General features: G+C 33.3%; 2 protein-coding genes across 2 annotated transcripts in view; one reads left to right on the top strand and one right to left on the bottom strand.

Annotated features, from left to right (window-relative positions):
• The first annotated feature begins 1,332 nt into the window (after positions 1–1,332).
• On the top strand, positions 1,333–20,475 carry LOC106881764 (ganglioside-induced differentiation-associated protein 1). The gene is made up of 5 exons (XM_014932269.2): positions 1,333–1,667; positions 9,585–9,777; positions 12,331–12,501; positions 14,533–14,733; positions 18,208–20,475. Exons 1-5 carry the CDS (start codon positions 1,530–1,532, stop codon positions 18,528–18,530), a joined length of 1,026 nt encoding a protein of 341 aa, XP_014787755.1. The 5' UTR covers positions 1,333–1,529; the 3' UTR covers positions 18,531–20,475.
• Positions 20,476–24,007: 3,532 nt separating this feature from the next.
• Positions 24,008–25,844, bottom strand: part of LOC106881651 (nucleolar complex protein 2 homolog) — a 2,174-nt gene continuing 337 nt past the window's right edge. Inside the window, exon 2 of the mRNA XM_052967628.1 lies at positions 24,008–25,842. Coding sequence (XP_052823588.1) covers positions 24,068–25,842 — 1,775 coding nt within the window. The 3' untranslated portion in view covers positions 24,008–24,067. The remainder of the gene's footprint in view (positions 25,843–25,844) is intronic.

Below are 25,844 nucleotides of genomic sequence, written 5' to 3'. Positions count from 1 at the left end.
TATATATATATATATAATCCTCTTAAATTACGTTGATTCATAAGTTAAACGATACTAAGTCATAAATATACTAATCTTCGTTGAAGAAAAATAATTAATCTAAATCTACATTAATGGATATGTCAATAATATCTGTTGTGTGATGTATACACCCAAATCAGGCCCAGGTATCCCGTGATAAAAGATGTGTAGTGTGCGGTTTGGCTTATGTGTTTGAAAGGACCGCAAATATGTTCAAAGTATGTTTTAAAAGATTTCTCTCCCTATCTCACTCTCCCCCCACCCTTTCCCCTCTCTCTAAATATGTATACATACAAGTCTGCTTGTGTATGCATGTATACATAGATACTTTTTAGTAGGATATATGTTTATTACACCTATACAAAGGCTGAGAGTGTAAGACTTTGTGTGTATGCGTGTGCGTGTGTGTGTACGGTCGTGGATGTATGTATGTATGTATGTATATTTAAGCTAGCTAGCGTGGTAAATGTATCTATCTATCTAATTCGTCTAAATATAATATTTTTTCAGTGTGTGTGCTCTATATTTAAAAATTCATGCGATGACAAAAAGAAGAAATAAAATAGGAGGGAAGACTACAGAATACAGCGAGGCGAATAAGATGCGCACGTGTGTATATACATGGCTAGCAGTCAGAATAGTTCTCATGTCGGCAATTCTTTTTTTTTGGGGGGGGCTCTTTACGTTCCGAGTTCAAATCTCGCCGTGGTTAATAAGATAAAGTCGATAAAATAAAGCATCCGTTAAGTACTTGGGTCGATGTATTCGACTTGTCCCACCCATCAAAATTACTGGCCTCGAAGTATGGTCGATAAATAAGAAAGAAAAAAGTTACTTTTTTTCCAGTTTGAGGAAACTCCAAAAAATTCCTGGATCAGCAGAAATATACTACATTTGTTACTGAGTATTTTTCCTCCCGTTCGTTAAAACTAATGGATAAATACGTATATGTGTATGTATATACACATATCTATCTATCTATCTACCTATGTATGATGAATAATAAAGGAAAAAAATTTTGCCACCCTTTACCTAGCGGCACGAAATATATATCTCTTTCGAGTACCTGAAACGGAATTCTTACCGTTTCTCAATTTCTTACAGAACTAATAGTTTGTCGTATTTTATTAGAATTGTTTATACAAATAATAATTTACACTGATTTTTAAAAAAAAGTTTTAAGCAACACATTCATTGAATTATGTAAATATACAAAATACTTGATAATCTTTTTCGGCAGGGTTTTAATCATCCGATTACTAAAAGGTATTCTTTGTTCGTTTTCCGTTTCTTTTCTTCGAATTCCCATTTTGGGAAACTATCAGGAAAAAGTAACCTATGGAACCGAGTTAAAGACAATCAATGAATGTCATCTTCCCGTTATAGATAATTCCCCATCACTAGATAGGTATATTTGAATTAGATCATTTGTTCTATCGCGCAAACCCGTCGAAATACTCTTGGTAAACCAGCTATTCCTGTTTCTGATAAATACCATTAATAGCATTATGTCACGGCCATCCAGCCGACCAGGCAGTACGCCGTCAAGCAGACGAGCTAGTATAAGTCCCTGCAAGGTCACTGCCGCAAGCATGAAAAACCGGTTCATGCTGTATTTTCATCCCTTGTCTTTCTACTCGCAAAAGGTAAGGTGTGACCGAAGAATATATTTCCATGAAAAGTGTTTGAAATTTTAAAATAGCAATATTCTTCGATATATGTGTTCCATATATGTTAAAACGCAGAATCTCAGAGTTATTCTTTGTTTTTAATTCTTTTGTTGATAATACTTTTGATGTTAGTCACACCTCGTGAAAAAAAACAAAAGTAATTTTAATTACTAAATTTTGTCGTTTAATTATTTCGTGGTTGAAGAAAAAATTGCATTTATAAATTAAGTTCTTTTATAGATTTTGTTTTTAAATGTTTCTGAAATATAAACATCTCTGATATTTATATTCGAAATTCAAACTTTTCATCCATTTCAAATATCGAAAGATTTATTTTATTTCTATGAGACATTCAATTTAATTTTTGTTTTATCAACGAATTTTGCGAAATGTTGATTTTTCCATTTATGTCCTAGTTTGTGTGTATTATGTTTAAAAACTTCGTGTATTTATTTTCTAAATGTTTTGTATTAAATGCAACTCTCGGATATTTTATAAAACCCGCGTGTAAGTTTATTTATAATCAACGCACAGCATGTAACTGATTTGAAATGTTTTATTGAATTATTCTGAAACAGCTGGAGTACATAAAAGGGGTTACTACGTAGCAGATTCTTTTGAATTGGGAAGCTTAATCTGTATGAGATGAGCATGACCAGATGGTGAACAAAAATATAGACGCCTCTTTTGTCAATCTTTGATATAAGTGTGAATAAATTTTACTAAAATAGTTTTATTAATAATTCCTACTTTCATGCACCCAGCCTTCTCCCCAAAAAATTAAGAATAAAAATGTAACCCGGCTGTTATTTTGGCTACGTAATCAATGCATGCGTAACGTAATTTAGTAAACTGGCAGCATGTATGGGTTGACAGAAATAGTCATAGGGTCGCAGAAATTAAATACTTCTGTTTTAAAAAATCACAGAACAATGTTTCTATACTGCAGAATTGTACAACTGATCACAACGTTTATTATTGTTTAGTAAACGGGGTTTTGTTTTTTAACAGGATGCTGCTATCTAAACTAGAAATCACCATATCTTGGCTCTTTGAAACTGTCGTGCGTGGGGAAATGACCCTCTTCTTCCGGTTCATTCCCACAGAAAGAAAAGAACTAAAACACGATTTATAGTTGTATATAATAAATAGATCTTTTCTTTTTAAAAATAAACCCTCAAATTTGAAAAATAATACTTTACAAATTCGTGCTTTGTGGTATCGCTTATCACTAGAGCGTCGGACTTCATATGTTGATGGGTTGTCTATGTGACTGTGACATAAACAATTTAATTACATGTCGATGACTTCGAAAAGTTCTCGACAAAGGCAAGGTAAATTAAAATGTCTTACATTAGGGTACAATCATTATATCACTGGTATTCTTTGTTATCGACAACAGGACAAAATTGAACTTCGAATATGCAAGGACGAAACTGAAAGATTTAAATATACGTAAAAAGAAAAGCCAATGTCCTGGATTCTACTTTATCTGCTAATCCAATGTAATGACAGTAAATACTTTTCGTGAGATTGGTGTCACAGTAAAAAAAAATGCCCTACTTTAGTACGTTTAAATGAGCTACACGTTTGTCACATTGAATCGGTAGAGTTTCACATATGTGTGTGGCCCTACTGAATCACACATTACATATTGTATATATATTTTGTGTGCAGAGCGCTCTCCAGGGGTACTTTCACATCAACCTTATTGTTAGTGGAAAAGCTAGTCAGCGCTCATTAAATACATCAGTGGGTGAGTTTTGATATTCATTACAGGAATTTTGTATTATCAAATATTTTTATTTAGCCTAAGTAGCGCCCATGACCTTTGTAGACCCTCCCAGATTTGATGAAATCGATGTTTAATGTTCAGCTTGAACTTTTGTTGGTGGGCATCTGCAGAAAAAAACCCAGGGAGGAAACGTGCCAAATAAGTCACTCAACCTGCTAGAAATGACAGCCATAGCTTCCTTAAATCACATCCTACCAAATTAAAGCAGAACACATGTAGTTCTAGAAACAGTATGTGGTGGAGAAAAATAGGATGCTTAGGAATGCAACACGGATAATCAGTTAATCTTAACTCTGCTCAATTAGTGCAGACCTAAGGCTAAAGAACAATAATGTGGACCGGGATAGAATTGGGAAAATGCTTAATGCGGATATGAAACCCAATGAGGATGACGATAGACGTGTGTATCGAGTGGGTTTTAGACTGAATGGAGTTGGTTAGTTCAAAGGAACTAAGTCTATTGGAATAACACCAGAGAGAGAATGGGGGGTTGTGAACTACTGTTTGGAGTGTACTTATGGAAAAGTCTTTGCCAGTCAGCCGGGAAATCTTCACTCGAATTAAATCATTTACCACAATGAAAGATACTACTTCAGTTTCTTAGTATCTGTATGTTGAGCCGAGGAGGGAGCATCGACGTAGTCGTTACACCTGGTAGAAATAACTGCCAAATATTCCTCAAACTCCTGTCCTAACAGAAGACTAATCACTACTGGAAGAATGCTTTTGATCAGGTTTTCCTGATATTGGTTGACCCAGTTCACAGTAATACTATCATGGTTCTGCTACTGCATTATAAACAAGCTATTTCACCAAGTATTCTATATCTATCTATCTATTTATCTCAGTCAATCAATTAATCAAAGTGAAAGTATTTTCTTTACCAATACATCTTTTTCATTTATGTTCACTGAAATTAAATCTACAGTATTTCCTTAAAGTTTAACCGAAAACTGGGGTAGAATTTAATTTTCTAACAGGTATCCGGTTTGGCGGAGCTCTTTTGCTGTGTACATTTTCAGAAGGGCGTGATATACGTATATATATGTATATAAAATCTGTAAGAGTTATCGTACTTGGACGACCTGGAAACGAAAATGTGTTAATCTCTAATACATGTTGTTAGTGGTGATGTTTTTATCAAACTACAATTTTGAACCACTTAATATACACATTTAAGTTGCAGTATGCTTTAATTTACTACTCAACTAATTATAGTTAATGTCGACCTGATTAAGTAGCAGTCGATGGAAACAAAAACTACTAATAAACACTGTAGTGGGTAATAATGTGTTGCTCTCTGCTATTAGCAGCAGTTTGTGATAATTTAATTCCCGTATAGCAATTACATCCCGTAGAAGCTGTAAATCAAAATACAATAGCTAAGTACAATATTTGAAAATAATTTGAATTAAGAAATTAATGATACAAAATTCGGAGCCTGGTGTTGCCATCCGGTTTCACCAGTCCTCAGTCAAATCGTCCAACCCATGCTAGCATGGAAAGCGGACGTTAAACGAACGATATTATTCTAAGTATATTGGTTTAATATTGGTGTAAATTCGGGGGCGTCAGATGGAATATCTTACCATATTAGTCCCGACTCTGCATTTTGAGTTCAAATCACGCTGTAATTAATTTTGCATTTCATCTTTTAGGAGTCAAGACAGTATGAACTTCGCGACATTTGTTCCAGTTTTTGCATTCTGAGTTAAAATCTTTCCATTACGTACTTCAGGGTAGCTTTAATCTGTTGTCTTTGTATAACACTGCTACCTGTCGCAAGCATTTGAGCGAGCTCTTTGGTTCAAGGATACTTTTGTGCATCCCTCTCTCCCACCTGTCTTGAAGGTCCTTTAAAGAGTAATGGGAGCTACCTTTCCTCCTGATTAAAAGATATGTCAATAAATTGTAGACTGCTCTGTCAGTTATATCCCACTGCACTGAATATTTTTTCAGTCAACGTTTTAGATTGAAAAGTAGATAAATAATGAATTGTCGAGCTAAATGGAATTAATTGTTTTCGAGTAATCCCTATGGAAAAGAATACAATTGAAAGCAATATATGTCTGGATTCTCTGTAAAGCTCGTCATGTATGAAGTTTTACAATGGATATTAGTTTTTATCGTACTAAGAATTAGAAATCATTGTTTTTTTACTTACTGCATTGAACTAATGAAATTATTATAAGCATTATGATTAACGATGAAGATTTACATTCCTCATAATCATTTAATAGCACTATGATGGAGTTTAATAAACAATTAATGCAGAGTAAACAGAGACATTGCTAATATAGTTTACTCAAAACTGCTTATAGATAACACTAAGCTTGAAGTGGATAAGCCCAAGTTCTTTGCATCAAGATTTGGACTATCTGAAAAATTTTTAAATAGGCCTTTGAAAAATTGGCTAAATCTCAAGGAAGCCTTATCATCTCAGACATGTTCCAATTTTTGGATCTAAATCTAAACAAAGAAGACTGGCTACTGATTTCTTGCTAAAGCTCAATGTGCATGCATTTTTATATCAATTCTTTGCATTGAAAGATGATATAGAAGCAAAATTTATTCATATATAGTTTTTATTTATGACATCAGTTGTACTCAGGCAAAAATATTGCCTTAGAATTTTACCTCCTCTGTCTCAGACCTAATTTGCCTTGTAATGGTGCATTTAGTAAGCATTTGTATTTGGATCTGTAGTACAGTCAGGTTCTAACACATTTTTTATTCTATTAGCAAGGACTTTCATCATAGAAAGTTTAATAAACAAAAATAACTGATCTAAGTTAAACATTGCAGCAGTTGTGGGCTATTACATTCTTGTATTGTCTTGTATATAGAAAGAAATGCTTTGTAGTAAATGGTAAATTAAGCCATATTAACATCTGCTGGCCAAAACCACTGTATTCTGACATACATATCTGTACTTCAACTTCTTTGTGGTTAATTGTCCTTAGAATTTTGAATTAATTGGTGCAAACATTCTGAAAGTTACATCCTGTTACATGTTTCTAAGTATTTACCATTGATAAATGCCTTTGATGCTAAAAATTCAGTGTTGGGTACAGTTAAAAATAAAATTTGTTCAGAGCACCAAGTTCATGTACACATAAAAAGAAACTTAGAAAGGAACTTCACAATCATGGAGTAATGGGAATTATAACTCCATGACTTTACAGCTAAAGTTCTTTCCACATTTCATGTCACACATACAGGTGTATAACAAGTGCTGAAAAAAAACAGGAGCTTGTATTTGGTAGAGATTACTGAAAGTTTACATATGGATTGAAAAACAAATATAAAAAAATGCTAGGAATATGTTAATGATAGTCAATTCAATTACTTCTTGAACTGAAGCCTTCTTAAGTTCCAGTTGAAGCTAAGAAATGTCCATCTGCATTAGATTTAGCATTCAAATGATTGCAGTGCCATACAATAGATTGGAATTCATTTAATTGTAGGAATGATTTAACTGACTTGGCTGTGAGAAAATTTGAAGTCTTGCTTACAGTCCAAAATCTAATGGTGTTGCAGAGTAAGTCATTAGAACAATCAAGTTTACATTAAAAGGTCACTGTCTCAATTAGAATAACATAGATCTGTCATATTCACATTACTCCAAGCAGAGAAATTACTTATCAAACAATTAAGAGTAGCAGTAACCATTTTTTTATTATCAGGTTGGACAAATGAGTCATTACAAGGGTAATATAATGAAATTTACTATAGTTGCATGTTATCTGATTATTTCTGGCAAAAAAACTTAGCCTGAATTTATCTTTTAGTCAAAAAGGTGGCGGTGCATGACTTAGTGGTTAGTGTTGTACTCATGATCATAAGATTGTGGTTTCAATTCCTGGACTGGGCAATGCATTGTGTTCTTGAGTAACTCCATTTCACATTGCTCTCGTCTGCTAAGCTGGCAAAAATGATTAATCCTGCAACAGACTGGCATCCCATTCAGGGGTTGGCATGACCACTGCAGAATCCAGGAAACCAGTCTTCCCATTTTCCCTTACAGAGCTTTTGGGATAGTTGAGAGGGAGAAAGGTATGCATGAACTGAAGACCTGGTCTGAATGCACTTAGAAAAGTGAACTCTGCTAAAGGCACCCAAGGTGCGAAGTGAAGGATTAAGTCTTACTATCCAAGTAGGCAGGAATAGGTAGAATACTAAGCATCTGATTCAACATTCTTACAGTTCTGTCACTCTACCATCCTGGATTGGTACTTCATTCTTTTATTGACATCTCAAAAGGATGAAAAGTAAAGTTGACCTCACTAAACTCAAATATGTATAAAAAAATAATAAAACATCATTTTTAAACAAATAGCTCCCTTCAAAATATCCTTCATTAAGCACTTGTAATCATAAATGTTATTAATTGGCTGATATTACTACCTTCTCCACCTTATGTTGAATTTCCACTTGATTTTGTAATGCCCTGTATTAATGTTTCTAACAGTTCAACATCGTTAATTTCTCTAAAGTTACATTCAATCTTCAACATCTCCCATATTTCCAACATGTTTATGACATACTAATCCTCACAACTTAAAAGACTAGTGTAATATCATTGTTTAAGGACTGCAGATTTACAACATATAATAACATGATTAATCTTCCAGATTTGAAGTAATATGATATTTATGATATGTAAAAATATCTCATACACATCTGCAGATTGTGTCTGGTTTGTGATTTCGTTGTTATTCCAATGTTGCCACTTATCTTTTGTTTGCTTGCATGTGGTTGGGACTGTTTAAAATAACAATCAGTTCAAAGTTAAACAGTTTCATAGAGGACTGTTTTGGGTAATCTTAGTGAACAGTTATAAAATTCAGTTATAACAACTGCATAAAGTTTTGAACTTAGTTACTTTTGTAGCCATAAGGTGGAAACAGAGAACCACAAGAGTGAAAAGGTTGAGGATGAATGCTATAACAGTTTCTGTTAAGAAGACTTGCAGAGTGTACTTAATAGTTCAGCTTTGGACATTTTTTTCAATAAATCTGTTAAAGTCATACTTAAAACCTGTAATCTATACTCTCAGTAATATACAATTATTTAAAATTATTGATACACATTTAAAATTTTGTTTGATTATGAAAACAAAACAAAACAAAACACAGTAAATGTCAAATATCTGAGATGTGTTGTTAACAAGATAGGATTTTTCTGACTATTAACATCATCTTTATAGATGTAGGATTGTTTAATATTTATTTTGAAACCGTTTCAGTTCATTTGATGGTCTAGTGAATAAGATTGTTATTACATTGAGTTTAGAAATAAAAGTTGCTATTTTGAATCTAGTCTGGTCCTATGTAAACATCCAGATTTGTCATGTTACATTGACTACTACTGGTAACCTGGAATCCAGTACATGTTACATGATCTGGTCATTGATAACTAAATCAGCATCCTCACCAGGCTACTTTGTTGAGGAGGATTGCTAGAGACTCAGCTAGCCAAAACAAGACATACAAAAGGACTGTTGACTTCAGCATAGGGCCAGTGATTCTCTAGCAATAGTGTATGGAGAAATAGAAATACTCCTAATTCTTGTCAAATGGCTCACTGAAAATCCATTTTGCATTTCTTTCAGAATCCAGCGGCAACTGGTGACCCTAAGTTTTGTGTGTATCCTATGGGAAGCTGGAGTAAAACCATTTATCACATTACTTTTTATGGTTTGGTTGATTCTTCCAGTTTGACTATAGCCTAATCATTAGAATTTGTGATATTGGGGAAAGGGATTCTTGTAAAACCATTAAACTGAGAAGCTGCAAGCTGAAATAAAGTTGTTACAGATACACATCTGTGAATTAGATTCCTAATGACAATAAGATACCAAACCAACCAAAATACATCTCATCTCAAAACATAGATTAATAGTCTGAGAGATGATTATCTTATGTACAACTGATGTTAATGAAGCTGACTAACCAGGATGACTATTTAAAAACTGATTTAAGGTTAAAATGTTCATGAAATAGATGTGAGAATAGCTAAATTTTTAAATGCCTTACATTTTCCATGACTATTATTAGACTGAGAAAATTATCAGTTATTTGATATTTATCTCACAGGTTGTTTTAGCTCTGTATGAGAAAGAAATTCCTTTCAAGAGACATTATGTAAACTTACTTGCTGGTCAACAAAATGAGCCCTGGTTTTTGGAAATCAATCCTAAAGGAAAAATACCCGCCTTGAAAGATGGAGACAAAGTTATTGTTGAATCAGACAATATTATTGATTACTTAGAATCGACTGTTCAATCAGGTGAGAAAGTCCCTTTTTTTATATTTTGGGTGACACATTTACTTGTATCTCGGTATACAAATGTAGCTAAGTGATTATAATACTTCTCGTTTTTCTTTTCTGTTATCCCTTTTAATGGATTTTGCTTTTACAGAAAGACTGTGTGAGTGAATGGAAAGGTATGTGTGTGGGTGTGTTTATGCATTGCTAGTAATATATTGTGTTTCAGATAGATAATATTGAGCTTACTGTGATGAACTTCAATGAGCATATTATATCACTTGTCTTCATAGCCCCATGGTTGAACAGAAATTTGTGCTTTACTGTGTCATGCTAGCTCATTACATGTTCTTACTGATTAGTTGGACTGGTACTTTATTTTATTGACTCCACCAAAAGGATGAAAGACAAAGTTAACTTCAGCAGGATTTGAACTCAGAGTGTAAAAGGTTTAAACAAATACCACAAGGAATTTTTTCTGGCACTAACAATTCTGCCAGTCAACTTTCACTAAAGTATTAACATTACTTAAATATTGTAAATCTTTAGTGTTCAGATTACTCTGTCAAATGCAATGCATATTTATTCACATTATTTTGAATTAATTACGCATTATCTCATAGCTTGGAGATTTTAATGATGTCACTGTTTAGTTTTAGAATGGCATTGTAGGGTAGGTGTGAAAGGCCAGATCTGGTGGATTTGAACATAAAACAAGTAGAATATTTGGACTGGATATGGCTGGTTTAAATGCTAAAGGACCAAGCAAATGCCTTACAAGGTCCAGATGACAGCTGAAAAGTTAGTCTTCAAACTAGTGTCAGCCACAAAAGAGAGACGATTAAGTAAACTGCTAGAAATAGCAGCTAAATCCCTTCCAGTCACACTCTTTGTTATAAACAGAATGATACATTGAGCAATGTAGTCCTGGATATATAAAAAGATGGGAAAATCAGAACTGGACTTACTTTAATCAGAGATGCATTTGATCAGGATTGATCTGAGTCAGAACAATTCCTGAGGGCCAAGGGTACATTGAACTCTATTGGAGGTCAACAAAACCAATCTTGTGAAATAATGTTTTTATTATTATTGAAATGAAGACTACTGGCAGAACTATTAGCACATTGGAAAAAATGGATTTCTTTTGACTCAGTATATTCTGAGTTCAAACATTGCTGAGGTTGACTTTGCCTTTCATATTCTTGGGGATTAGTAAAATAAGGTCCTGTTGAGCACTGGAGTCTATGTGATTGACTTCCTCCTCTCCTCTCAGAGTTGCTGGCCTTGTACCAAAATTAGTAAGGATTATTGAAATGTTAAATTCATTGTTTTGAATTGGATAAGCTAATAATGAGTTCAAATTTTGCTCTAACCACAATGTTAATCTTTTCACTCCGTTACTTGATATTATCACTTCACACTGACTAATTAGCAGTAAAAATGTTGGCATCATTAGTTTATGTTTTGAACTTGTAAGCTTGTAGTCAGAACTCATCATCATCAGCGTTTTAGCATTAACTTGTTCTGTGCTTGCATGAGTTGGATGGAATTTGTTGAGGCAGGTTTTCTACTGTCAGATTCCCTATCTGTTGGCAACCCTTACCTGTTTCCGAGCAAGGTAATATTTCTCCTTGGCTAGACATGGTTTTGCAGAATATTGGCAATGAATGTCATTGCCTGTACGACAGTCACACTTGTTTCACAAATATCATGCAGTATAAGGCAATGTGACATAAAGTCACACACACATGTCTATATGTATATATAAGAATATGACAGGCTTCTACACAGTTACCGTCTACCAAACCTACTCACAAGGCTTGATTTGCCCTGGGACTACAGTAGAAGACACCTGGGACCATGTGGTTAAGAAGCAGACTTTTTAACTGCATTGTCACATCTTTAAATCTATTGATACATAGGTAGTCTGTGTTTGACCCATAATGTTAAATAATGGGTTAGCAACTCTTGTTGCCAGTTGAGCACTTCAAAATTGTCCTATCACTCATCAATCAGCAAGTAGTTAATTTATATGTGACGTAGAGAGAGAGAGAGAGAGAGAGAGAGAGAGAGAGAGAGAGAGAGAGAGAGAGAGAGAGAGAGAGAGAGAGAGAGATGAGAGACAAAATAAGATTGTTATTCATATCTGCATATAGAACTCAAGTGATAACTTTCAATAAATTAAACTGCTGGAAAATTGATTAACATATTTATATACTTATCTTTCCTTGTTGGGTCTGGGCAAAAGGAGCAATGCTCAGAAGCCTTTGCAGACCTTTGACTGGTGAGATCAATAACATTAATCTTCCTCTTTGAACTTTGTAAGACAACATCTGTGGGGAAAGATATGAACAGGGAGGAAATTCCAGAGGGCCAATATGCTAGGAAGGAAGAATAGGGATCAATGGGACTTGAGTTGAGGTAGCATGACCTTAACTAGCTCTGAGAAATTTTCATTAATCTAAAAATGAAAATATTAAAAATTATAGAGCCCTGAATATAAACCCTAGAATGTTGATATGCATTTGTTATGAACTATTCTTTAATATTTTTTTTTTGTTGTCTTGCTAGTTGTTACTCTTGTTCCTGATGAGTCTTTTGAAGTTGGTCAAGAAGTATCACGGATAAGAAAACTCTTAAATTGTGTCAAAGTAGAAATTATTACATATGGAATTATTATGCATGAAGAGCTTTCTATAACTGGTTGTAAATTACCGTTTTATGTACAGAAAACAATGAAAGGTAAGTTATTTCATCATACATTAACATACACATAATAAATCCCAGATGACTAGCTTAATAAGTTGTTGGGATTACTAGGTGTTTAAAACATTAATTCCACCCCCCCCCCAAAAAAAAATGTGCTTGTAGTTATATAATATGCAAAATATATTAGGACATCCCATAAATAATGTGGTTTTTTTATACTTTATTTAGTTTTCAAAATTAAGATAGTCTTTTGTTATTTAAATTATACTCTCCTTCATTTTCTACAATGCCCTTCTATCTATCTGGTAGGTAGACTTGCAAGGTCCCTCTTCCAAAATTCACTTGTCCATGACATAAAATACTCCTCCAGTACTGTTCTGACCTCGTCTACAGAATTCATATTTTTGACATCCAAATGATTTTGAAAACTGCAAAATAAATGATAGTCAAAGGCTTTCTCCAAGTCCACAAAAGCCAAATATAGGGGTTTATGTTTGGCTAGGTATTTCTCCTGCAGTTGCTGTACCAGGAATATAGCATCAGTGGTGCTTCTACCTGGCACAAAACCGAACTGCATCTCATCTAAGCAGACTCTCTCCCTAATTAGTTGGGTTATGGCCCTCTCCTTGACCTTCATCACCTGATCCAGCAGTTTGATACCCCTGTAGTTATTTCTATCTAAAGCATCACCTTTACCTTTGTAGCAGTTGACTATGGTGCTGCTACACCAGTCATTGGGTATGACTCTATCATGAACTATCTTCCATTATAGCTTTGAAAAAATAACTGTTAAAATCGAACTGCACTCTTCAAAGCTTACACTAAGAATAAGTACAAGGTAAAATTATTACTTGCTTTTATAGCAAGTTGATGCAGGTAGTTTATCCTGTCCCCCTCTGACTTTTAATTCATGCATTTGAAAAACCTACATTATTTATGGGATGACCCAATATTTGTCAGAAATTAAAAAAAAAAAAAACGAATTTCTGCATATGTTTTACATATGATACATTCTTAATATATACTGATTTATTTGGATATATTCTATTTAAAACTTGGTCTTAATATCTTCTTCCATTAACATCATTCAGTTTTTGGGAAAATGTTTCCTTTGCATTTTTGATGTTATTTATTAGTTTCTGCAGAATGGTCATGATGAGGAATGTAGAAAATGCTGCAACAAGTCTGCCAATCCACTGCCCTTACTTAATAATAATAATAATAATAATAATAATAATAATAATAATGATTTAATGATTTCTCACATAATAGGTACAAGGTACCATAATTTAATTGGTAGAGTGAACAATAATTTAGATAAAACTCGTTTTATTGATTCTGAAAGAGCAAAGTATCTAAAGGGACGTAAATAAATATTGTCATATAACAACTGCCAACCTGTGACAGATAATAATTTCGCTCTCGTATGTCTTTTTGTTACTATTTTACAATGATATACTTTTGAATTGTCTAAGGTTTTTGAAGTGAAAAATACACTGCAGTGAAAATAAAATATTTGACTTCCAATATCAAACTACTCTTAACATTTATAAATTTTATGAATTCACTTAAATCATTATTTCTGATAATTAACCCTTTCACATCTAAACTGGCCATATCTACCCTAAATATGCCATCCATTTTATGTTCAAACTGGCCAGATCTTGCTTCTCGCACCTAGCCCGTAATGTCATTCTAAAAATAGACAATCATAGTTTTGAAATCTTAAAGCTAGAAAGTAATACATGATGAATTTTAGAAAATGTGAATAAATAGGCATTACATTTGACAAAGTAATCTGAATGCTAAAGGGTTAAAGAAACCTTTTATAAATTTAGTTTATCATTAAGTTTTTCAAAAAGAAAACATTACTTAAACGATCAAGTGTCCCCTGCTGCAATAGCAATAAATCCCATAAGGTGATTTAAGTGCATAGTGTACAGTAGTTCACAGTGGTCTGTATATACATGTATGCACATACATACACTTATGATGCTTTAAAAATTAGGTTGATTGTGTCTGCTTCATTTTCTTAGAGATTTCTTATTCCTATGTTTATTGCAGAAAACTATGGAGCCCGACTGGGAACGATGCTTAAACTTGCTGAAAAAAATCCAAGTTTCCGTGATACTTACCTTTCTAAAAGTCAGCAGACAGCTCAGCGTTTTGAACAGATTATGGACATTGAACAAGTAATGCAAGAACTTGAAGATCTTGAGGATGTCCTTGATGAAATGGAAACCCTCATTATGTCATCATCAGAAGGTGAATTACTTTTTTTAATTATTTTTATTTTAACAGGATTATCTTTTGTTATCTATTTATACTTTTGTATATGATTTATTCTCATGAGATAAATATCTTTTGTAATCTCACATAAAATGAGAAGACAGTAGGCATGTGGTTTTAGTATTAATAAGCGAAGGTTTACCAAATCAAGAATCAACATGGGCTGCACCACAATACAGAGTACTTGTATCATATACAGGTTCAGAAACTTTTTAAAAATGAAAAGGTGTCTTGGTTGTAATATTTTTAAAGCAAAATTCAAAGATATTAGTTTGATTTCTTTTTTACTCTAAGAAAAATTTAGTATTGTGTGTGTGAGTGTACATAGATATCATTGTTTTATATCTGCTTTTTATGCTCACAAGGGTTGTATGTGTCATCACAAACTGAGTAAGATCATAGTTACTCTCCCAGATGGGTCAAAGAATTGCATCTTACTCATAGATTCCATTTTTTTGTATAGTTTCAATTGACTGGCTGCTCTTCCTAACAACAATTATTATAGAGTGCCCTGGGTGTCTTTCATCATGATGACAGTACTAGAGAGATTATCAGGTCTTCAGCAAGACTAAAATGGGTCCTACCTACTCTATTTTGCTTCTGTTTGCCAATCACTTTACAGTATGTACTAGATGTCTTTTATCATGGTATTAACACTAGAGAGGTGGCTTTGTCCCTTGCAAGACTAGATATCCCTCTCTACTCTGTTGTCCATTTCTTTCAAATCAAACATGACTGAGTGGAATGAATAGAAGAGAGAGTGCAAATGTGAGTTTGATAGGAATGGGAGCAATGAGAAAGAGAGAGAGAGTGAAAGAAAGTGAGTGAGAGATTGATAACTACACATTAAATAAGAAACTGTATGGATAATGTTATAGGGTAGTTATAAAGATGGGTGATGGTAAGAGAGAGTGAATAATGAATACCAAGAGAAAGATTGACTATAGTAAGTAGCAATGGTAGATATCAATGAAGATTCAGATGGAAGAGAAGGAGTGATGCTTAGCAGTAAAGAATAATGAAGATTGTGAGTATTGGACATGAGCAGATTCAGTGCTCTCTTAAGCCATAGATTAAAATGATCATATCAAGTTTAATAATTGGATTTTCTATCTATTGAATTAAATTTTATTTTTGGAAAGAGGAAGTGATCTCTGTTGGCAAGAATTTGGTTGGTTTAGGATGTTGCCAGAAACAACAAATTCAACTTCATACTATTATTATCATCATGTAATGTCTGCTTTTCATGTTTGTATGGGTCAGATAAAAATTGGTGAGGTAAATTTTCTGTGACTAGATGCCCTTCCTATCATCAACCCTCACCTTTTCCTTAACAAGATGATATTTCTATAGCCAGATACGGTTTCCACAGAAGACTGGAAGCGAACAACACTGCATGTATGACAGTGATGCTTGTCTCCAACCATCACATAATGACAAGACACTGGTACAAACAAATACGCACACACACATATATAATTTGTTGGCAAGAAATCCAGGGGAGACAATCTAGAAATTTAAATTGAAAAGACTACAGTGGGAATTGTGACTGATCTAAGGCTTTCAATTTTTCAATGACAACTCTGGACTTGATATAGTCTTAACAGATCTATCAGTGAATGATAGCTTAACCATAACTGTGAGACATATTATGAATTGAAATATATATAAGATTCTGTGAATAGGCAATGAGCGCTGCAATAGTTTTTAAAAAATCGTCATCCTCATTTAACACTACTTTCTATGCTGGTTCAATAGGAGTTGGCAAGCCAGAGCTACACCTAGAGTCCCTTCCTAACGCCACCCACTTTACAGAATGTATTGGGTGCTTTTTACATGGTACAAGTGGGAGTCACCAAGTGGCTTGCAAGACAAAGACCTCTCAACTGAGAGAGGGAGTGGAATTGAAGGAGGTGGCTGTGAGCAAGGTGAGAGGTTAGAGTATAATAGAGGGACAGTGATAGTTGTCTTACTATAGAGATATTTGGTTACCCCAGTAGGACAAGGAAGAGGAGAAGAGTTAGAAAGACAGTGGGGATGGGTGGTATAAGTGGTACAAAGGGGGTAGAGGGAGATGAGGAAGACGAAACTAGCAAGATGATGAGAGTGAATGGGATGAGAGGTATGGTAAATATGTTAGAGCATGGAGTGTGCAGATAGGCACATGTGGGAGAGTGGAGGGGCCTGCAGTGGGTGGTTATCATGGGTAGTGGGGTGTTGGAAAGAAGAGTTGTATGGGTGGTTTGACTGAGGACAAATTATGTGTGTGAAATGGGGCATGGTTATAAAGGACATGCCTGTATGCGTGGATAACCACGATTTTACTTAACTGGACTTGTCTTCTCAAGTAGAGAATATCGCCAGAGATCTCAGTCCCTTGGTGAAACTCAACATCTGAACCACCTGTGTATGTATATATATAAAACAAATAAATGAGTATATGCATATATACGTACAGGTATGTGCATACCTACGTCTACCTGTATATATAGATACATATCTGGGTACAGGACATTGCAAACAAAACGTAGACAAAAAAATAATAACCAGAGTACAGAACACACACAGGCCACCCCTGGGTCTACCCCTTTCAAAAGTTCCTTCCACAATTTGAGATTGGTACTTCTTTATGCACTGTCTTCATCCTTACACATCACATGACCATACCAATGCAGTCTTCTCTCTTGCACACTACATCTAATGCCTCTTATACCCAATTTTTCTCTTGAACCATTTACACTGTCATACAAGGCTTCATTTCTTTCAAGCCTTCACATGTCCTGTGTAGTTACAGTTTAAAAAGAATGATTAGTGTAAAATGATTTAATATATTTAATGTAGTGAAGCAAGACATTTTAAATAACTTTCTAACCTCAAACAAACAGGTTTACATTACAAGCTATCTTAATTCTAATCCTGCTGTAAAAAAGTTTTCTAATTTATATTTATTTCAGTATCTGAAATACCATCAACTATGTGATGATCCAACTATCACACACAAGGAAAATGTTCTCTGTGGCCTGTGTGTGTTCTGTACTCTGGTTATTATTTTTTTGTCTACGTTTTGTTTGCAATGTCCTGTACCCAGATATGTATCTATATATATACAGGTAGACGTATATATGCATATACTCATTTATTTGTTTTATATATATACATACACACACACATAACACCTTTTGGAAACAATAGCATCATTGATTAAAAGTTTCCAGCAAGTTTCACAACATATAGTGGTGGCAGAGCAAATTTCTTAATTACATTTCCATATGCTGAACGATATTGGATGTCTTTGATTTAAAGTTTTTTAAACTGTCATAAAAGGATTAGCCTACAAATTATGTTCTTTCTGATTTTTTCCATTTTATTTTCGAGACAAAATATCATGCCTGTCAGTTTTTCAACTGTGGTAACTGATTCTCATGCTTTGTTTTTTGTTTTGTTTTCTAGGCTCATCAGACTATGACCAAGAGTTGTGGCTGTTTGGTTCTCGATTCACTGCTGCAGACATCAGTCTTATTGCACTGCTGAACAGATTAGTAATGCTAGGAATTGATAGTCGTTACTTCTCTGAAGATCGAAGGCCTTACTTACTGAAGTATCAGAAACAGCAATTGGAGAGAGCTTCAGTATGTCGCTTATTGAAAGAAATTGAAACCATTAGGAAAACAATGTATTGGCAATCAATATTAAAAAGCTCATCTTTCAGTCGATGGGCAACAATAGGTTTAGGTATTGGTTTGGGCTATTTACTTTATAAGCATATTAATTAAAAAAATTCTGTTAACACCATTTTCTGTTTTTTATCAAATCAGATATCTACAGCTGCATTACACATTTCCATATTTCTATGCAAAATGTTCGTCTTTGCATTTTGTTGAACTGAATCGAAGGATTTATTCCAAATACAAAATTACAGACCAAGTTGAATTTCCCATTTTGATTAAAACAAAAAAAGAAATAGTGAATCTTTAATTTAACACTTACTAAATAATTCTAATTATAATGGAGCTTATGTATGTAAATCTGTGTATGTAGCTAAAATACTATCAGCCCTTCCTTTTACTGAACTACCTTTCTGATGTAATGAAATAGAAGTATCTCATACCTCACTTTGCCTCTTACACCAACCACCTCTTTGAAGGAATGATATGAAAGCATAAGAGAGTTTTCTTGCAGACATCTGGGCTTCCATACTGTATTGTTGACTCACATACGTCAAGGTATGTCAGATGGTCTTGGGGTTCAACAAGAGAGATTTTAAATAGTCACTTGAATTGCAAGAAATAGCAGCTAAATCCTCTCAAATCATATCTTGGCATCTTAAATTGGTAGGATGTATTGGACAATGTAGTTCTTGGTATACAAAAAGATGGGATTGTCACGAATTAAGTTTACTTTGAACCAAGAGAATGTCTCTTTGTGGTTTCTTGAGTTGTTACAAATAGCAACCAAATTTCTCTTAAACAAGACCCTACCATCTTCAGGGACGAGTACATTGGGCTGATGTAATTTTGTATATATAAAAAAAAAAGACGATATATATATTACATAAATAGGGATAAACACTGAAGGGCAGTGTTTCTCGAATATTTAAAAAATATCTGCAGTAAATGAAGTGGTTGCAATGACTATAATAAATAACCTGAGACATAATTACTGTTGTATGTGGAAAAATTTCAGATTTTCACAGTAAAAAGTTTCAATATCACTTTATTGTATTCATACAAAATATTGTGGTGGCAACCCCCAAAATTAGTGCATTTTATATATGACAATTAACAAGTAAACTTGTATACTACGAAGTTAAGAAAGACAAGAGACATTCTTTCTTGTTCAAAAGTATTATCAGAATATTTTACACTTCATTATTATATTCTTTCAAAATGTTTTCTAAATTGGAAGCATCTCAAATCACCACTTCTCTATTTTAATGGATCAGAAGTAAATATTTACAAATTTTCTATAACATTTTTATGGATGGATGACATGACATATTTGCAGATATGTGTCTAGACTCCAACGTTTTGGCTGTGGTCATTCTAAGGTACCAACTATGTTCTTTAATTAATTTATACTAACTTGTATATGAATAACAAAACAAAAACACCCTACACAGGTCACCCAATATCTAAGTAACCATTTGTGGATGACCTTCTTATATTTATCTGCTGTGAAGCTACACATGAAGATCTGGACATTTAATTTTTTTTTTACTTAGTTGCTTAAATCCTTTTATAGGTGGAGTTTAGTTGAGTGAATTCATTCAGTAAGACTACTAATGATACCTGCTAATTCTAATGAGATTTGAACACAGAATCATAAATTACAGGGTTACCTTGCAGTAGTTTTAGCTAGTTGTAAGCCTCTTTTGATCCTTTAATCATGCTCAATATAAAAATTTTAAAAAAAAACAAGAAACTCAGTCATTATTTTATTTTACTCCTCTCCACATTATATTAAAAAAATTTTTTTTTCAATGTTTGATTGTGTACAAAATTGCAAAGCTTCTCGTTTCTACTATTGTGTGCAGACTATCCTAATTCTAGCATAAAGTTTTCATTTTATAATTTTGTGTGAAGAGTTTGGATATTTTGTAATTTGCAGTAGCATTTGTTTCTTTTTACTGAACAAAAATATACTGTTGACATCAAATATAAACCAAATATTGTAAAGCAATTTGAATTTTTCAATCTAATAAAACATTTATTTAATTAATTTGGTGATATTGTTATTTTGATGGGAAAACTGAAGTTTATATTTTGCTTTATTTCAAAAGATTCAAGATGTATAACTTGTATTCTATACAAGTAAAAGTTCTCCATACCCACAGATGAATAAGAGTTCTTGGAAGTTTTTCTTTTTACAAGTCTGAAAGGAAAAGTGCTCTTAACATTACAGGCCATTTCAGACCATTATAGCAGGAAGATTGTAGAATAGGGTTAATCTGATTGCAAATTTTCAAGACATGGTATTTTTTTGGTCATCCTTCAAATCTAGTTACACATGAAAATGTGATTTCCTGTTGGAGTTGTTTTCATTCTTCCATCAACCATTACTTCACTACTGCAGCCTGGCCTGGCCTATTAGATCAATTTTCAAGTCAGTTGGTTGAGTGACTGATAAATGTTACTCTGACAAAGAATTCTGGAAAAATTACAAGATGCAAGCAACAAAAAAGTATTGAAGAAGCTTGGGAAGTTAAGCACACATGTCCCATTAAGCTTTGGAAAAAAACTGAATCTAAATGTAATTAAGATGTTCTATAGAATAAGCTTTAATAGTCATGATCAGTCATTGTTTCAACAAATGGTGCAAAGAAGGAAGGCCCATTAGGCAAATACCAACGAGGATATGAAATTTAAGCCATTGCTTATTTCTTATTCTATTGATGCAGGTGATATTCTGAATTTTTCCATGATAAATATCCTGAATATCACCTATACCTACAAAAACTTTAACCCCTTAACATTCTGATTACTCTGCCAAATGTAACATTTATTCACATTGTTTTAAATTTATCCTGTTACTATCTTATAGCTTTGAGATTTCAATGCTATAATTTTTTAGAATGACAATGTAGGGTAGGTGTGAAGGGCTAGATCTGGTGGTTTGACCAAAAATGAAGGCAGGCTATTTGGACCACATGTGATAAGTTTAAATGCTAAAAGGTTAAGAAGTTAACAGAACCATAAGTTCCAAACTTTGAACCAAAGAAGTTACAGGACCTGTAATGGTAGTGCTCAATTGTTATAAGGAAGAATTAGAAGTTCGTAAGAAGACAAAACAGGTTTCTTTGATGTCATTGGACAGCAGCCGAAGGGTTTAACTGAACAAATTGGCCCCAGTAGTTACATTCTTTTCTTTGTTTTGTTAAATCTGGTAGTAATTCTATTGGTCTCTTTTACTGAACCACTAAGAAGATGTAAACAAACGAAAACATATGATGTTTCCAGTTTCTGCCTACCAAATTCACTCACAAGGAATTGTTTCAGAAACAATCATGTAATCATAAATGATAGCAGCATGTTACATAACATAATTATCAACAATACTTATAAACATATTTATTAATAATTAACAATTGTTATAATTGCATAACGCAAATGATAAAGATTGCAATTAAATTATAGCATTGAAATCCAGAGATTTGAATATGGAACATAAGAATTGTAAATAGCCAATGACAAAATGCCGAAATTCCTATTGCTTCAGAGAACATTTTTCAATATTTCAGTCGGTAAATGTGGAGGATCACAGCATATATTCAAGGAATTTGTGAGTATATAGATACATGAAGGACTGCATGAAATACTTAATCTAATATTGTCTACTTTTAATTTAAGAGAAAAAAAAATCTCTTTAGCTAATTTATAATAATTATTCAATTAGAAACATGGATCTGTTCTGTTGATGTCACAGTTTTCTATTCTTTAAATTTTGTTCCATTTGTTTTCAAATTTAGTACTAATGTAGCTTTGTACGCTAATTAATTGCCATAAATTAATAAAAAATTAATAGCTTTCAAAATATGCAAATTTTGGGTAATTTTAACCAATTGAAAGCCACAGATACATTGGTGCCTGTTTCCATAGTAATAAACCAAGCTGTTGTCTACTTAAAACTATTATAACCATGAGTATTTTCTTTGATGAGTGCCTATTTTCTGAACATTTGTACTATCTCATTCTTGTCATTTTTACCTGTGGTTTTTTTTTGAGAAACTGATATTTTCCATTGCTGTCCTGACACTATTAAGAAGTATGACTGCAATCAACTCATTTAACCTTTCAAGTATGAAGAAATTGAAAACCAAGGAGGGTGTGGTTTTTTACTTGTGAAGGAAGGGTGTTATTCCTAAATGAAAAACACTATGTACAGATAAACATAATATGAAATTTCCTGGCAGTGCTCCCACAAAGGATGCAACAAGTGTGTCTGTCAGAAATGATACATGGCTGGAAGGTGGCACTCTTCCTCTTAGATCTGTACTGCTCTTTTACCTTTACTCATGGGTCAAGGAATTGAATTCTGTCTAGTTTTGTATTGAAGAACTGGAGATGAGCCACTGGACAGCTGTTGATTACAACAACTAAGTTTGTGAAATATGTGCAGAGGATCTGCTCTGCAACCCAGTTCAGATAAGTGGTCTTGGGAAGATTACTGAGATAGACAAAACAGTCTTCACAAGAGGTAAATACAACCAAGGAAGAGTGCATGCTGAACAGTGGGGCTTTTGGAGGTGTGTGTTGCAAGACCAGACACACACTAGAAGGATGCATACGTCATTGGTTCATCCAGGAACTACAATTTTCAGTGACTTGTGGAGGGCCTTCTCTCAAATTCCTGAAATTGATGGTTATAATTTTCAACATCAAACAGTGAACCACAGTGTTGAGCCTATCAACTCAAAAAGATGGTACCCACACACAAGTGGAGAAAAAAAAAAGCATTATGGCCTGTGTAAAATGAAGGGTTAAACAACACTGTGGGACTATGATTGACTTGTATCTCAGTGAGTTTATATGGTGCAGGAGATACAAAAATTGTAATTTGTTTTAGAAACTCCTAGAGTGTCTGTCTCCAACTTTAGTGTTTGAATTTTTGCTACAAAAAATGCATTAATTGTTGTTGTGGTAATGTTGCAATAGACAGCTTTCACACAGAAAATGCCAGCTTCCAAATGCTGTTTTCTGATTGGGTAAAAATGATCAAATTTTAAACCTCTGTAACACTTTTCTAAAATTATTCTGGAACAAGTGAATAACAAAATTAGACTCAGCATAAAAAATTACATCAATACACAAAATTTGAAAATTTCCACTTAACGAAATGATGAAACAAAAATGTAAAGGAACCTTTTAAAAATTAAGTTTAAGATATAATGATGTATGAGAGTATTATTTACAAGTAAAAACACTCTCATTTTAAAAGCATGTTTAGTAAGAGAAAAAAAAAACATTTAGAAAACTTAAAAGTATTTACATGAGTTAGCAGAAATTTGTAAATGATGTAATTCTTAAAACATAAGCAATATTTAGTTTTTGTTTCAGTATTTCATGCAACCATGATGTATCTATATACACCTCATTTTCTTCAAAAATACAAGATCCTTCGCTTATCCTTTAGTTTTATTGTACGTGGAAAGAAATGTTTGTAAGTAAGAGATAATCTGTTGAAACCTGAAATGATGGTAGTGATACCTTAATTATATTAAGATAACCATCTGAAAAACTGATTGTTAGCAACATTTGATTGAAAACAAGTTTATTTTTCCATTGATAGAGAGACTTAAAGTTGCAACATTTCCTTAAATCATTTTCAAACCTCCAAATCTATTGAGTTTTTTCTTTTTACCAGTGACACTTTTGGGTTTTATTTTTTTACCATCCTTTTTCCTATCACTGGATTTTTTCTTTTTTTGTTCATTCCCATTACCCTTCTCGTTTTCATCACTGGTTTTTGTTTTCTTGCTTTGTGCATTTCCATTAATGTTCTTTTCATTATCGCCAGCTTTCTTTTTCTTGGAATCAGCATTCTTTTTCAAATCAAATTTAAATATATCTTCAAAATTATACTTATCAACACTGTCAAATAAAGCGCTAAACTCTCGTTTTTCCTGTTGCGTTGCTTTTTTAATTGGCTCCTTTTTGGCTCTGATATCCTCGAAATTTCCAAAATCGATAATAGAATCTTTGGCTGCTACTTGATGCGCAATTTCTCCATCGCATAACTTTCGCCAAACTCGGAAGAATTTCAGAATAGGTGGTACCTGCTCTTTGCATTGCCTCTCCCAAGAATTTATTGCTTTTGTATCGGATAAATTCAAGCTGAAAGAATTACGACGTGTTGAAATAAATTTGGAATTTTCTTCAATTTTCTCGTATAACTGCTTTAATTGTTTGCTATAGTTTGGAACTTTACAGTTCTTTAATACATCCTTTATTTGAATTTGCGCAGGAAATACTAACTCAGGGAAACTGATCGAATGGGAAACGATGTTAAGGCAAGTTAACATGTGTTCGTAAACTTGCTCGATTACAGTATCTTTGAAGGTTTTTTCTTGAACTTGAGATTTCGTCATTTTCAATACATAGGTAAAACATATCGGTTTCAGGGCAACTTTGGAACATTTTTTGTTTAAATCCAAATATTCAAGAGTTTCAAGGATAAAGGGTAATGTTGGAATAAATTTACTGGTACTGGCAGAAATTTTGTTTAACATAGCTATGCAATGAAAGTGCAGAGGATAGAAGCGAACGCTCAGAACTAACTTAATAACTCCAGTAATCACTTCAATTAATGGGTATATTAGATTCTCTAACACAGTGATTTGGGGAGAAGAACTTACCAGAGTACTCCACAGTTCAAGACAACGAATATATTGCCAATTATAAACAGTTTGGCAAAGATCTTTCTTTTTTAAAGTTAACGCATTTCTTAGATGTATAGCTTGTTGATGAATGTAAACAAAAGCATGCTGATATGTGACTTTTTCGTCTATTTTCAGAATTTCGACGAGAGATCTCTGCATGAATGTAATATTTGGTAAAAGAGTTGGAGAAGTGAATTTACAATTACTTACATATTCTGCATACATTCTTTTGAGGCACAATTCCAATATTGAGTTGTCTCGCATAATGATAAGTTTGTTAATACAAAGAAATGCTAAAATTCTAGTAGTATCTTCTGCCGAACCCCAAACTGTTATGAGGTGTTCAACAAGATCTTTGGACAGTCGGTTCGACATAGAAAAGTATATCGCCATCTTATGAACATGTTTCAAAAGTATATCAATCATTGAAGTCTCAGATATATTCTTTAGCATTTTCACTAAACTCGATAAATAGACTTTGACATCTGCTGAGACTGTTTTCCATTTACTACTTTTATTTGGTTTTGTATAATGGCGAATGTCTTTGGTAGGAGGTAAATTTAAAATTGATTGAAGTGATGGTTCAATTTTTAAAAGGCATAATTTAACAAGATCATTAAATACCGTAATGTTCTTTACCGCAATTTTAGTATCATCAGATTTATCTTGAATCTGTTCAACTGCGCCAGCAAAAGCACCGATAATATCATGA

Source organism: Octopus bimaculoides, chromosome 4 (assembly GCF_001194135.2).
Source record: "Octopus bimaculoides isolate UCB-OBI-ISO-001 chromosome 4, ASM119413v2, whole genome shotgun sequence".
Lineage (NCBI taxonomy): Eukaryota > Metazoa > Mollusca > Cephalopoda > Octopoda > Octopodidae > Octopus > Octopus bimaculoides.
The sequence above is the reverse complement of the archived record's forward strand: the minus strand, read 5'-3'. Positions and strand labels throughout refer to the sequence as shown.

What these genes read in the sequence shown, in the direction of transcription:
- LOC106881764 (XM_014932269.2), top strand. Translation starts at nt 1,530, where the DNA reads ATGTCACGGCCATCCAGCCGACCAGGCAGTACGCCGTCAAGCAGACGA. An exon ending in TGTCTTTCTACTCGCAAAAG is followed by an intron (nt 1,668 to 9,584) that starts GTAAGGTGTGAC and finishes TTTATCTCACAG; the next exon opens with GTTGTTTTAGCTCTGTATGA. An exon ending in CATTATGTCATCATCAGAAG is followed by an intron (nt 14,734 to 18,207) that starts GTGAATTACTTT and finishes TTTGTTTTCTAG; the next exon opens with GCTCATCAGACTATGACCAA.